Source organism: Mercenaria mercenaria, chromosome 7 (assembly GCF_021730395.1).
Source record: "Mercenaria mercenaria strain notata chromosome 7, MADL_Memer_1, whole genome shotgun sequence".
NCBI lineage: Eukaryota > Metazoa > Mollusca > Bivalvia > Venerida > Veneridae > Mercenaria > Mercenaria mercenaria.
The window spans coordinates 77759687-77772975 of NC_069367.1; the positions used below are offsets into that span (position 1 = coordinate 77759687).

Here is a 13289-nt window from a genome sequence, read left to right on the forward strand (position 1 = left end):
TGAAACCACTTTGGCGCCACCAATCACGTGCACAGCACGTGCGGCGGCCATCTTGAAACCACTTTGGCGCCACCAATCAATTAACATAAGTTGTGAACAATACCAAGAGCGAAACATGAATGAGATCGAATGTACATCTGTATATAAATTGCACACTGATATAAATGGATAAAAACATATTACATATATTGTGTATATTTACTTATAGCAAAGGAATAATGTATCGCGCTCTCGGAAATGTATACAAGTACATGAAAAAAAGTTCTTTAATGAGAATATTTCTACAAACAAGCTTAGACAAGTTCATGCTGCGTCAATAATTGATTTGTCCGTGGGTTCCCACTTGTAATTATACGAGATCGTTAAAAACCTATTATTAAAGTACACACAAAAGTGACCTCTCTACTTGTAATTAAAAGATCCCATCAGACCCCTAAATAGACACAACAAATGCATGCGAGATACTTGTAAATCCATTACACCTAATAACCCTGGGAGTACTGGACTCTCAGTATATACAAGAGGCGCTTAGTCCTAAAAAATCGTTATTTCTACGTACACTTTATAATCAATGCTTTGTGTCACGAATAAGGTTTCAATCTACATTGTATTTTTACAACATGAAATTATTGTACACTATGCAATTTCCATCTTATTAAACTGTATTTTTTATAAAAAAAATCTTTATTTCTACGTACACTTTATTATCAATGCTTTGTGTCACGAATAAGGTAAGTGTTCAATCTACATTGTATTTTCACAACATAAAATTATTGTACACTATGCAATTTCGATCGTATTAAACTGTATTTTTATAGACTGATGTGAAATAAACCACAGTCACTGAGTTAATACAAATACAAATACATTTCTATAGCGCAAAAATGTATAAATAATATTCTTCTGTACTTCACAAAGCCATTTCCAAGAAAATAATACTGAAAGTACGCTTCACACTTAATTAATAGTTTGTTCATTCACTTCTATTTTTTTCACAAGATTTATTCCTCGTTCCACAGAGCAGAATACATACTTGTTCATATCTTCAAAACAGAATTCCCATTAAAAAGGCATTAGTTTGAAGCCAGGCGGTGTCATGTTTATTACTATATGATAACAGACAAAATGAGCAAATTCATGTGTGAGTGTAGAAACAAACTGCATAGCTCGCATTTGAATTAAAAATACACCTTGATATTAAAAAAAAAAATCTGGAATAGAGAGTCCCTTCTTTTCCAGGCTTTTAGATTGATTATAGGAAAGCAATCCTCTTGAAGATGCCTCTTGCATTTTTCAATTAAATATTTCTTTGAATGTAGAGTTTTGAAGTGGTGGTCATTTACTTCAATTATTGTAATTACTTGCCCCCTATATATGAATAGAATTTTTTAGAATGTTTTCTCAACAAATGGTTTACCATGCATTAACGGTGAAAGGTAAATAAATCTTTAATACACGCTCTTCTGCTGACAGATAGCGTTATATTTTTCTAATTGAATAGTCCAGTCTATACCGAATATACAAAACTGCTGTTATCACTAACCACAACTTCATAGGACATGACCTTGAAACGAAATTAAATAAAAAAAGTGTAAACGAACTTTACTTTCCTTGCATTCAAAAAACATCATGATAAGTATTTTTTTTTCTCAACAATTTTTTCTCTACCAAATTTCAACCTGAAACATGTAAACAATAGCTTAAATTGATGCATTTCTATTTTCTTCAAATTACACAGCGCATAGCACTAGTATAGCATAGCAAAGCATACACAATAGTACAACAACCAGATATTAAGGTTAAAACCGGAATCATTCATCCGGAAACACCCGGTCTCACGCCTTTACTATTAAAGATAGCCTAGTCATATTGGGTATCTAACCGAAGGTCTCGACGAGTACTATAAGTAGGTACACTCAAACCGGAAGTGAGATCAATCACGCGTAAAATCAACATTATCTGCGCGTTTCTAGACTCGAACCTGGTCAAGTAAGGTATCATAGGAAAGGTCTCGTCAAGAAGATTCGGAAAATGCATACTTAACTCCTTCATTATTGAACAAAAGCTAGGCATGTAGGGTATCTAACCAAAGGTCTCGATAAGTACTATAAGGCAATAAACTTAAACCGGAAGTCAAATCACTCATGCGAGAAATACGTCAAAGTAAGCTTATCCGATCCTTACACTTTGATAACCAAAATGGCAATGAATGAATTTACAGTGAGAAATATAATTAATAGAGCCAAAGCAATGTTCTGATTAGTCAGTATAACTTATAGCAATGCTCTGATTGGCTAGCGATATGACGCATTCTGATTGGTTTAATTCTCAAAGGAAGGCTAGCTTACATGTTAAAACTTGTCATTTATGCGATAGTTTGGTTCAAAGCTGTTCCAAACTAGAATTTCTATTTTTAACCGGCCAATGAAATCACTCCCTTTTTACATAAGCCTTGCTTTGAAAACGAGGCTCTTCGAAGCGTGTATATTAGAACACGCTTTAGTTAGTCAAATCAGTCTGACTTTAGACGTCAAAGCTTACAGTATGGAAGACTCTCGCCAGTCAAATGTCATCATCAAACGACAACTAGCAATCATCATATGCACGATTATACTTATTGTTGTATTCACCTTGCCTTTCGCTTTAGCGTTTGCGACTACGAATTCATCTACATACGTAGATTATGAAATTAAAGTGAATGAAAACCAGACTGCCTGCCACTATATGAAACAGTTCGAGATACAACAAAACGTATATATTACTGTCTGCAACAGAGATAGTGACATCCTGGTGGATTTGAGACGTTTCATAAATCGCACCGCAAGTATCATCGGAATACAACTTTACCTTAAGCAGTGGAAATCCATCATACAACTTCTTCCTAAAATCGACGCAGCCATCATTGAAGCACAAAGTATTCAGAATATCAAATATTGACACAAAGACTAGAAATACTACTATAAAAATAACAACAATAATTGCACCACCACCACCACCACCTCCTCCACCACCACCTCCACCACCACCACCACCATCACTACCATCACCACCTCTACCACCACCACCATTACTGACAATAATTCTGACAGCAAAATATGTTTAAAAAGCGCAAGAATGGCATTAAAAATTTGTAAGAACACAAAGCAGTGTCTTGTTGTATGAAAATAATTTTACATCTGCTTCACAAATGAATAAGTGCCCTGTATGTCACCAGTCATTCTCTAGGCGCGACGCCATGCTGAGACATCAACGTAATAAGCATTGGAGTGACTACCACACTGGGATTTATTCACCATCATTACAAATATTGAACACTTCAAGAGAGACGACGTTTCAACATCCATTTTCTATGGTCGTTTCAGGACCAAGTGGTAGTGGAAAAACTGAATGGACAAGAAAACTGTTATCATCAAATCTTGTAAGACCTCAGCCTCAGCGTATCATATGGTGTTTTGGACAATGGCAACCATTGTATGATGAACTTCAGCGTGAAATCCCCGGGGTCGAATTTGTACACGGTATTCCAGACTAGTTGAATGATTCCCAATATATAAATGTTAGTCAAAGGAACCTGCTGGTCTTTGACGACTTGATGACTGAAGCTAAATGCGATCAAAGAATTGCTGATCTCTTTACCAAGGGCAGTCACCACAGGAACATATCTGTCGTATATCTCACCCAAAATTTGTTTCCTCAAGGTAAAGCCTGCAGAGATATCGCTTTGAATACACAGTATCTGGTGCTATTTAATAATCCTATTGATAGACAGCAAGTAGCTACATTGGCAAGAAGAATATATCCTTCGTCTAGTAATATCTTTATGAAACGGTTTGAACGAGCGACATCAAGACCGCACGGTTATTTGGTAATAGACTTAAAATCGAGCACCGCAGAACAACACCGTTTACGTGATAATATTTTCGAGACAAACAATCCAGAAAAAAGGAAACGAACAGATGATGAATATAAACAAGAAGACTTTTTCAATGGAGAAGGCTACTCATCTGACAAAAATGATGATAAGGTTGAAGATGAGGAGGAGGATTATGATGACCATTATGATGATGTTGATGATGATATGATGATGAAACAAAAAATAGAAATGACACAAGCTTTGTAAAGAAACGATCTTTGCTCAAGGGACCTCCCGGTAAACGTAGAAAAGTAGAGATTAAAGAAGAGCGATCACGCCGTGAGATATGGGATAAGCGTTTTCAGATCCTCTCAGACAATCTATTAAAGAACAATTTTAAAGCTAAAGTTAACAACTATACAGAACAAGGGCTCTCTTTTGAAGAAGCTTACCGTCGCACCGCTAATGACGAATTGCCTCAATTAAGAAAGAGACTGAGACAAAATTATGCCCGATTTCTAATTGACTTTTATGAGCTGCAAAACGACCCTACTCAGCAGCAGATTCTACAGTCGGCGAAAGAAACTAGAAGTCAGCACGGCATGACTGTCAAAGAATCTATTCAGCAAGCCATTGCGCTTAGAAAAGACCTATTTAATGAGTTGTGGCCCGATCATAAAAGCAAAGAAGAATATTCAATGGATGATAATAAAGAAGCTGATGGCGATCAGGAATCGGATGATGATGAATGAATGTTGTAAGAAGGATTGGCGTGCATTAACTTTCACCATGCCAAAATGGGTTCCATAGAGGTATACGATTATAAACAAGAAAAATGGGTACCGGATAAATCGGACCCGGAAAAGTGGATACAACACTTCAAAGACCTGAGGGACGGATACGTACGGCCTGATCATATGGGCCGTTACATTGTGGGTAGCGGTGCTCATCTTAGGAAAATGGCCGAAATGAAAGAGAAACAAGAAAGAGAAGCAATGAAACAAGAACAAATAGGAGAAGATCTCCCCGTAGTAAACCTTGTGACACCTGTAGCCCAAGCGGTTGATATTGCTAGGTTGGAAATAAGACGGTCACGAAAGCATAGTGATCTGAAGCGGCATAGGGATAAAATGGACACACCTTTGAGTCGTGATTTAGACAGCCCACGACGTAAGAAATATCGCGAAAGCATGACCGAAGATACTGTGGATTGGAACACCTATACATTTTAAAATGGATAACTACGAGCTCGAGGAAATGTTAAAAGAGTACCCTGTGACAATATGCGCTGCGGATCAACTTCAAATACGTAGGGGACAATACGTCATTTCGAATACAGACACGAGCCAGGGATCAGGAAAACATTGGGTGGCCTTTTATTTTCCAAAAAGAGGACCCGACGAATTTTTCGATTCACTAGGTAATAGATCAGAGCACTACAAAGTTCATTTTGAGCAAGCGTTAAAGAAGCGTTATTGGATGAACTTCAGTCAAATACAGGATACGGATTCAAACATATGCGGGCTGTATTGCGTATATTATATTATGAACCGATGTTCTGGACGAAAAATGAAGGACATTTTAAAACCGTTTGATGTGTATCGCAAGAAGTTGAATGATGAATTTATTGTGTCTTATTTTAGTTGATACATGTAACCTGTATTAGTGATACAAGCTTTGGCAATAAAAGAATGAAAAAAAAAAACAAAACAATATGCATTTGTTATTTATAACATATACGTTTGAATTTGATTTGAAAGAAAAAAATGAAGCGTTAGTAGGTGTGATGGTGTACACAAATAAAACACACTATTCCTTTATTGTATTTTATTTCTTCATCATCGTTTCACAAATTGATATCATGCTTCGCAATAAGCGTCTCTAGCAGTTCTAAATGAAGAATTGCATCAATAATATCTACAGTATTTTGTAAGTAAAATAAGATATGTTTATTATTTATCTCTTGGACTGGAAACCAATCGTATTGAAATTCTTGGCCACCACCTCGTATCGCATCGTTGACATAAAGCGCTATTTCCTCGTTCTCAGGAATATATGTCATCCAGTTACTTTCACTGATCGCCTCAATACTCAAATTTATCTATAAAAACGAATCATGTCGATCAAAGTGTCTTTAAAAGATAATAAAAGTGCTTTTTGCTTTAACCACTGTTTTGTGCATTCTTGGGGAAAATGTCGTGCTGTTATTTTACTAAGAACCATTCTATACGGCTCATACTCCAACATTTAATATAACGGTATGTAGGGTCTTTCTACACAGTCGGAAAATATTTTTCTACAGAGATCCGATGGTAACGCATCCATCATTTATTCTTTATAAAACTGTCTCTTTAGTCTGTCCTTCATACACATTTTGATCAACACAAATCAGCAACGAATTCAAGTCAGACACGCTTTTAAATCTACCAATTTCTGTTTGCATGATGATCACAGAGCATAGTAAGTACATCTATGTAGGTATTTTCGGTCCTTCAGGTTCCGTACTGATGTTACAGGGCAATAGGAATTTGGTTGCAAGCTATGTTCGCACCACTTGAGATCTATTTTCGGATGATATTTGCTCATGTAGTTTCGGAGCATGTACATCCATGTGGAGTAATTCATATCAAATTCAATTCTCGTTTTTGTTATGTCCTTGTACTTAACATAGAGACACCCCTTGGCTTTCAGGAAGTCGCGTAAAGCACACTCTATGTCTACCAAATAATGACCGTCAGGTAAATTAATCTCCATGTCTGCATACGGATCACCAGTGTGGATGATGGAGAAGTCTACATTCAAATTCGTCCTGTTTCTTATATAGCTTGTCAATAATTCTACCCAAATGTCTTCCGAAAACCCAAAATGTAGTTTACTGTAATGCGCTTCATTAATCCATACTTTGTGATGTACTGGACACACTTCCTTTAGGTCAGCAGCGAAGGAATTCATCATATTCTCGAATACTCCCGAGCTATTTTCCATGATTTGACTTCTGAATGATTTTGCCTGAAAGAACTTTTTTTCATGTACTTGTATTATCATAAGTGACTTATAGATAACTTGTTCGTGTTTTTGGCGATCTTTTTACTAAAATCAGTGCAGAAGTGTTAAGTTGTTACGTTATAAGTACATTTCCGAGAGCGCCATACATCATTCCTTTGCTATAAAACACAGAGGCGTTCAATTTCATTTTGAGGTTGTGAAAGAAATAACTAATTTTGATCATTTCTGCAAACTTTATATTTCACAGACGTACATGTTGAAGCATGAACATGCCTATGCTTGTAAAGTACTTCAAGGGTCATTACTAGGGTTGAACATCTGACCCTCAATGAGTCCGCCTTCGGGACTGTCTAAAAGTAGGATCCAATATGGCCGCCGCGCGCTTGTTCTTCAAGATGGCCGCCGCACGTACTGTGCACGTGATTGGTGGCGCCAAAGTGGTTTCAAGATGGCCGCCGCACGTGCTGTGCACGTGATAGGTGGCGCCAAAGTGACGGTGGAGCTATAGTGGCTTCAAGATGACCGCCACACGTGCTGTGCACGTGACTGGTGGCGCCAAAGTGGTTTCAAGATGGCCGCCGCACGTGTTGTGCACGTGATACGTGGAGCCAAAGAGACCCCTATACTACTTATACAATCCTAAATGATCATTCAGATAAATACGAGCATGAGTTCACACGAAAACTTTTCTAGACATTTAAGATGCAATAGGTTATATTTTTAACTTAACTGTGTGTGTACTATTTTGTTGTTGTTCGTTTGATATAGTCTCCTAAATAAGAAATATTAGCATTGTAGGTAACTGGAAGAGTAAAAGTGAAATGCGCTTTATATATTGTATGTAAGGTATTGTTTACTTAATTTGATAACAACAAAAGTTTTCGTGTGGTTACAAAGTCACGTTTCGTTTGCGGAGATTTCAATACGCCAATGTCAAGATATAAAGCGCGTTATGGTGTGGTCATTTAAAGTGGTTCAATGTGATTTAAGAGCGAAAGGTCGGTGAAGTGCTTTTCACTTTTATATACTGAACTCACCTAAATGACTAAAATTGTTGTTCAGGTGTCACACGTATTGGTGACCGGTTGTGGCTGTTATCACACTTAGATACAAACCAATACAAAGTCATTTAAAATAATCAACTAACAATATCCTGAATATACTTATGCTCTAAGATTTTATTTTCTTCTTTCTTCAGGAGGAGCACTGCATATTAGATGGGGAAGAAAATCATGTCCCGAGGATGGCACAGAATTAGTGTATCAAGGTAATTCTGTTTTCAATCTTCATTCGTTTATCTCTGTTTGAAATAAATGAAATTTGAAATAGAAGAGATAATTCCAATTTCTCTCACTTGTTATAAAATTGTCTTTCTTCTGGCGCAATGTACGTTTGAATAAAACAATTCAGAATAAACTTTGCCTATTGAAACATAATCATTAAACTAAATGTATAAAATGCTCATGCATTGATAAAAAAAATCAGACTAATATGGTAAGGTGTTGACTAATTACATATAGAGGTATTTTATTGTTGCGAAGCCTATGTTAAACTTGTTCAGAAGGGGCCTCAGTGGTAGAGTGGTTAAGGTCGCTGACTTCAAATATCTTGCTCCTCTCCGATACGGGTTCAAGCCTCGCTCGGGGCTTTGAATTCTTCAAGTGAGGAAGCCATCTAGTAAGCTTACGGAAGGCCGTTGGTTCTACCAAAGGGCCCGCTTGTGATGAAATAACACACGGGATCTTCTTCCACCATCAAAAGCTGGAAAGTCGCCATATGACCCATAAGTGTGTCGGTGTTACGTTAGAAAAATGAAATAAAGTTGTTACGGAAAGGGACAATTTTATACGTTTCTGGGAATTTTGATTGACTTTTTTGTTTACTAAGATAGACAAAAAATAAATATATGCATACAGATGTGAGCATCAAAAATAGATAAAGACACACGTCTTTGAATCATTCAAACAATTAGTTTTAAGGTTGAAACAGCAAAGCGGTTGAAACCTATTATAACCGTATTCTTGATACTTCAAGAATTAATGACAGTTTTCACTGAAAGCAGATTAATCCGCCGTTCTATTTCCGCAATACATTTATTGATGATTTACGAGTATACCGACCGCTTATCCTGCTACATAATTTCTGTGTAAAAGTTCCTGGTCAGGTTTAACAATAATTTCAATGCAAATGATAAAAGAAAATATATCAAGTTATACATCTTTGAACTGCTCAGATCACAAGCTTTTGATGTATACCTTTAGACAATCGAAAGAGAAACTATGACACACTGGCAGTTTAAAAATAGCATTTAAATTTCTACAGAAGTTTAGCGTAAAGTAACGTTTATATCTTTCAAACTGTTAAAGGCACTGACCTCCAGATTTTGGCTAGAAATTATTTTTCTTTGTCATATTATAAACATCAGAATATGAGTTTTTGATTCTTAACTATTTTAAAAATACCAAATCAAGAAACAAAGATGACCGCGTCAGGAATCAAACCCGGACCGCCGCGGCAATAAAGAAGTTTTCCGGCTGTCGTTACCAATAGAGCTATGGAGGCTTTAGTGTTTAATGCGTGTTAAATGTAGATATTTATAATCGAGACAGTTTACTCCGAGTATTGTTATTATATTATTATTATACCAGATTTATATAGCGCCCTTTTCATGATCAATTTCACGTTCAAAGGCGCTTTACATAGTGCAAATGCAGCCACACAGGGCGCATAATTCATCCTTTACTAGTACAGACACAGAGCGATCTGACCAGAGGTACAAAGTGAGACAAAGCCCCCACGACAGAGAGCTCAGAAATCAGATACAGACTTCTCCGGCTAACTTAGCCTAGCTCGTTGCGAATAGACAGCCTGGTTCTTTAACGTGCCCAGTGTATAGCACTGATACACGCAAGGATTGCCTGGGTTCCTGACCAGTACACCTCTAGTTGGGTGGGGAAACACTGAAAAGCGTTTCTGAAAATTCCCGGATAGCTGCCGGGGATCGAACCCCCGACCTCAGGATTGGAAGGCCAGTGTGCAAACCACTGAGCTATCCGTCCGAGTAAAGCGTTAGTTTAAACTTTATTTGAACAAATTTGACATACATGGTATACAACAATAATTCCATGAAATTAATGGACTGGAAAACAAGTTATTTAAAACTTATATAAAATCCTCTCCACGTAGGAAATAATTACAATTCATCAAATACCATATTGTCAGGAATCATGGCTAGTTATAACTAATTTTTATATGGCAAATAAGGATAGTATAACATAATTTTAATGCTATTTATTTCAATTAATTTTTGTAAAATAAAAAGGAGTGTTGCTTGAACCTATTATATATTCACGGGGGATGCAAATCGACAGAGCAGGATCCGCCGACCTAGGTATTAAAACCTTTTGTTGCGAGAATAATACACTGAACATCAACGATTAGAGATTTATTCCGCTCAGAAAAAAGCCTGTCGTTTCCATTGAGAAGATTGTTTACTGACAATAGACATAAAGTATTGGAGAAAAAACTTTTCACGAATTGTTTGATATTTACGACACCGAAGCAGTCAAAGTGTCGCCACAGGTGCAAAGGGTGGATTCAATTAAAGATCTTCTTTGGATATTGTAATTCAGAGTAAAGCGTTATAGACGCTTTTCAATTTTCATCGTATAAAGCAGTAAAACAACTAATTCTCACGTGATTCCGTAACATATACTAGTAGTCTGTCAGTAATTAAGTTTCAAAGCATTCTTAAGAAATATAGCATATATTTCCAGATATCTAAAAAATCTTTTTTTGTCGAACGATCTGGAGGCCATTGCCTTTAACTGTTAAATTTGAATTAAAAAATAATATATCCCAAACATTGATTTGTCATTGAATAAAGTCATTGTTTGGAGTTTAGATGCGAAGGAATTATATGAATTGTTGACTAATAACACACAATTTTTAGCCTTCTTTGTTTTATAGGAAAACAAAGCGGGTCATGTTAGAATATCTAATATTTCTATCTACTTTCTCTTTGAATATTTGTGTTTTTGATGAAACAGACACTGTATTTCTCATTGGTATCATTATAGTAAATTTTAATTCAGCCAATATAGGGTTGCCTTACCCAACTTTATCAGTGTGTTTCAAGACAATTGATGGTTTTAGTCAGAGCAGAATTTCTAGAATATAATGTAACATGGATGCAAATGGTTTGAATGTTATACTGTTTCATGGAAGTGACTTGGACTGTTACAGCGGAGTAGTTTGCGGGTTTCAACCTTCCTGTGCTGTCAGCGCTTTGATTTCATACAGTAGTGGCCAATATAAAAGCATATGATTAAAAATGTTGATTATAGTTAGGCGTTTCGTGTCTTACATTTAAGGTATTGCCGCGGGTTCTTGGTATGGACATAGTGGTGCAGCCTCTAACCACCAGTGCCTACCAAATAATCCTGTTTGGGGTCGTTATACTGACAAAGCCGGGGCTGCGTTCATGTATGGTATGGAATTTCAGGAGACACTCGATGGACTAATGGACACGTCCAACGTTCAGAAACCGTTAACTAATCACAATGTCCCTTGTGCCGTTTGTAGAAGCAAAAAAAGAATAACCTGTCTTATGGTTCCCGCAATGTATGACTGTTTCAATGGCTGGCATCTGGAATACCACGGATATCTAATGGCTGGTTCTCATGGTTCATCTGCTGGTACCCAGTATATCTGCGTTGATGAAGCACCGGAAGTGGACCAAGCCGGTTACAGGGACGAAAATGGAGCCATGCTATACAGAGTTACAGGCCAATGTGGTTCACTGCCTTGTCCAGAATATGTACAAAACCGAGAACTTGCTTGTGCTGTTTGCACAAAGTGAAATGAACGTATTAGAACAAACATTCTGATATTTCAGTATATTACGGAGTCCTGTTTAAGCCACTGACTTTACGACAAGATGGACACACGGCAATTTGAAATTAAGCCTTAATTTAAACTTTAAACGTGTTTTTACACGACAATTGTCGCTATCATATACGTGTTGAAGTCAATGATGCGACAATTGTTGTGCAAATGCAACTGATAGACTTAACTTGCAGGGTGAAAAGTAGAAATTTTAAGGGTTTACATTTACTTTTTATGTCAGACCTTGTTTGCGCAACAAAGCAAAATGACAGCTCTTAGATCAAAGTATTTGCGGCAGGATAGATTTTCAGCAGACCATTTATTACGTGTGTATAATTATTAACTTTTCACCTAATTCCGGTAAAGTGGCAGGAAAGGAGACGAGACGTACGTGCGATGAAGGTACAGAACTGTCAAAATCGATTGCAATGTTCTTTTGTGATTAAATGAAATAGTTAAAATAATACCCGAATAAATTGTCCTGCCGAAATTCTGTTTGTCTGGTCGAAAGTCGATGGCGGAAACGGGATTCTGTCGTAAATTTACCAATTCTTTAAATAATCAATTACACGACAGTTTAATTGTGCTCTAAAGTGTTACAATGTAGCCAATCTTACAATTACTTATTTATACCGTTTTTTCCATATGACCATAGTAACATTCGTTATCGGTGATACTGTTAATATATTTTTCAATATTCATCAGGGACATCGTACTTACATATATGTTACATGATAACGTATTATATCTTTCTTTATTGTTCTTAGGATATAGATATTAAATCTATTCTTAGATCTTACATATAATTTTAATCAAGCATTTCATATAAGCTGCAGCAAGTTTATTGACATTTCGAGTACTCTTGAACTATTTCTACGCCGTAGAACTTTTATGCAGTGATGTCTATTTGAATTACTCTTAATTTCTTTGACTTTTACGCTGATATACAATCAAACCAAGTCGCAATGGACATATTTTTTTATTTTCGAGATATATATATGCTTCATTTATCGACACTTACTGCCATTATGTCATGCAGACGCTGAAACGTCCTCATTAACAGTTTAAATAGTGTACATAATATAATCTTTATCATTCTGAACATAACTTTAAAAAAAAATAATGTAAAACGAGTTTTATTGTGCTAATTTTTGACAATTTTTAAAATGCATGCTGTTGTATACTTGAATGAAGAAGGAAAAAGAATATATTAAGATATTTCCAAATTAATAAGTTTTATGTATATAAAATAAAGAAACCTGCACTTCGCACTGTTATTTTTTAAAACCGAATCAAGAAATATATTTATATCTTTCTGACAGTACGTTTATCTGGTTAGCAGGATAAAATATTATCCACCTTCGAATAAACTTTTTGGAGACGAGCTTGATAAGCCTGTGTTGAGAAAATCATTCATTCTGTAACAAAAATCCTATTAAGAGCAAAATATTTCATAATAATTGCTTTCTCGTACAGAAATAATCCATTCACATTCACAAAAAGAAAGAAAGCTGGTTGGAACATATTATTTAAGTGGTTAGTG

At 36.2% G+C, this 13289-nt stretch overlaps 1 protein-coding gene across 1 annotated transcript in view; it reads left to right on the forward strand.

Annotated features, from left to right (window-relative positions):
• LOC123553879 (uncharacterized) overlaps nt 1-13067 on the forward strand; it is a 59690-nt gene extending 46623 nt beyond the window's left edge. Inside the window, exon 4 of the mRNA XM_053548712.1 lies at nt 11233-13067. Coding sequence (XP_053404687.1) covers nt 11233-11720 — 488 coding nt within the window. The 3' untranslated portion in view covers nt 11721-13067. The remainder of the gene's footprint in view (nt 1-11232) is intronic.
• Nucleotides 13068-13289: the final 222 nt, after the last annotated feature.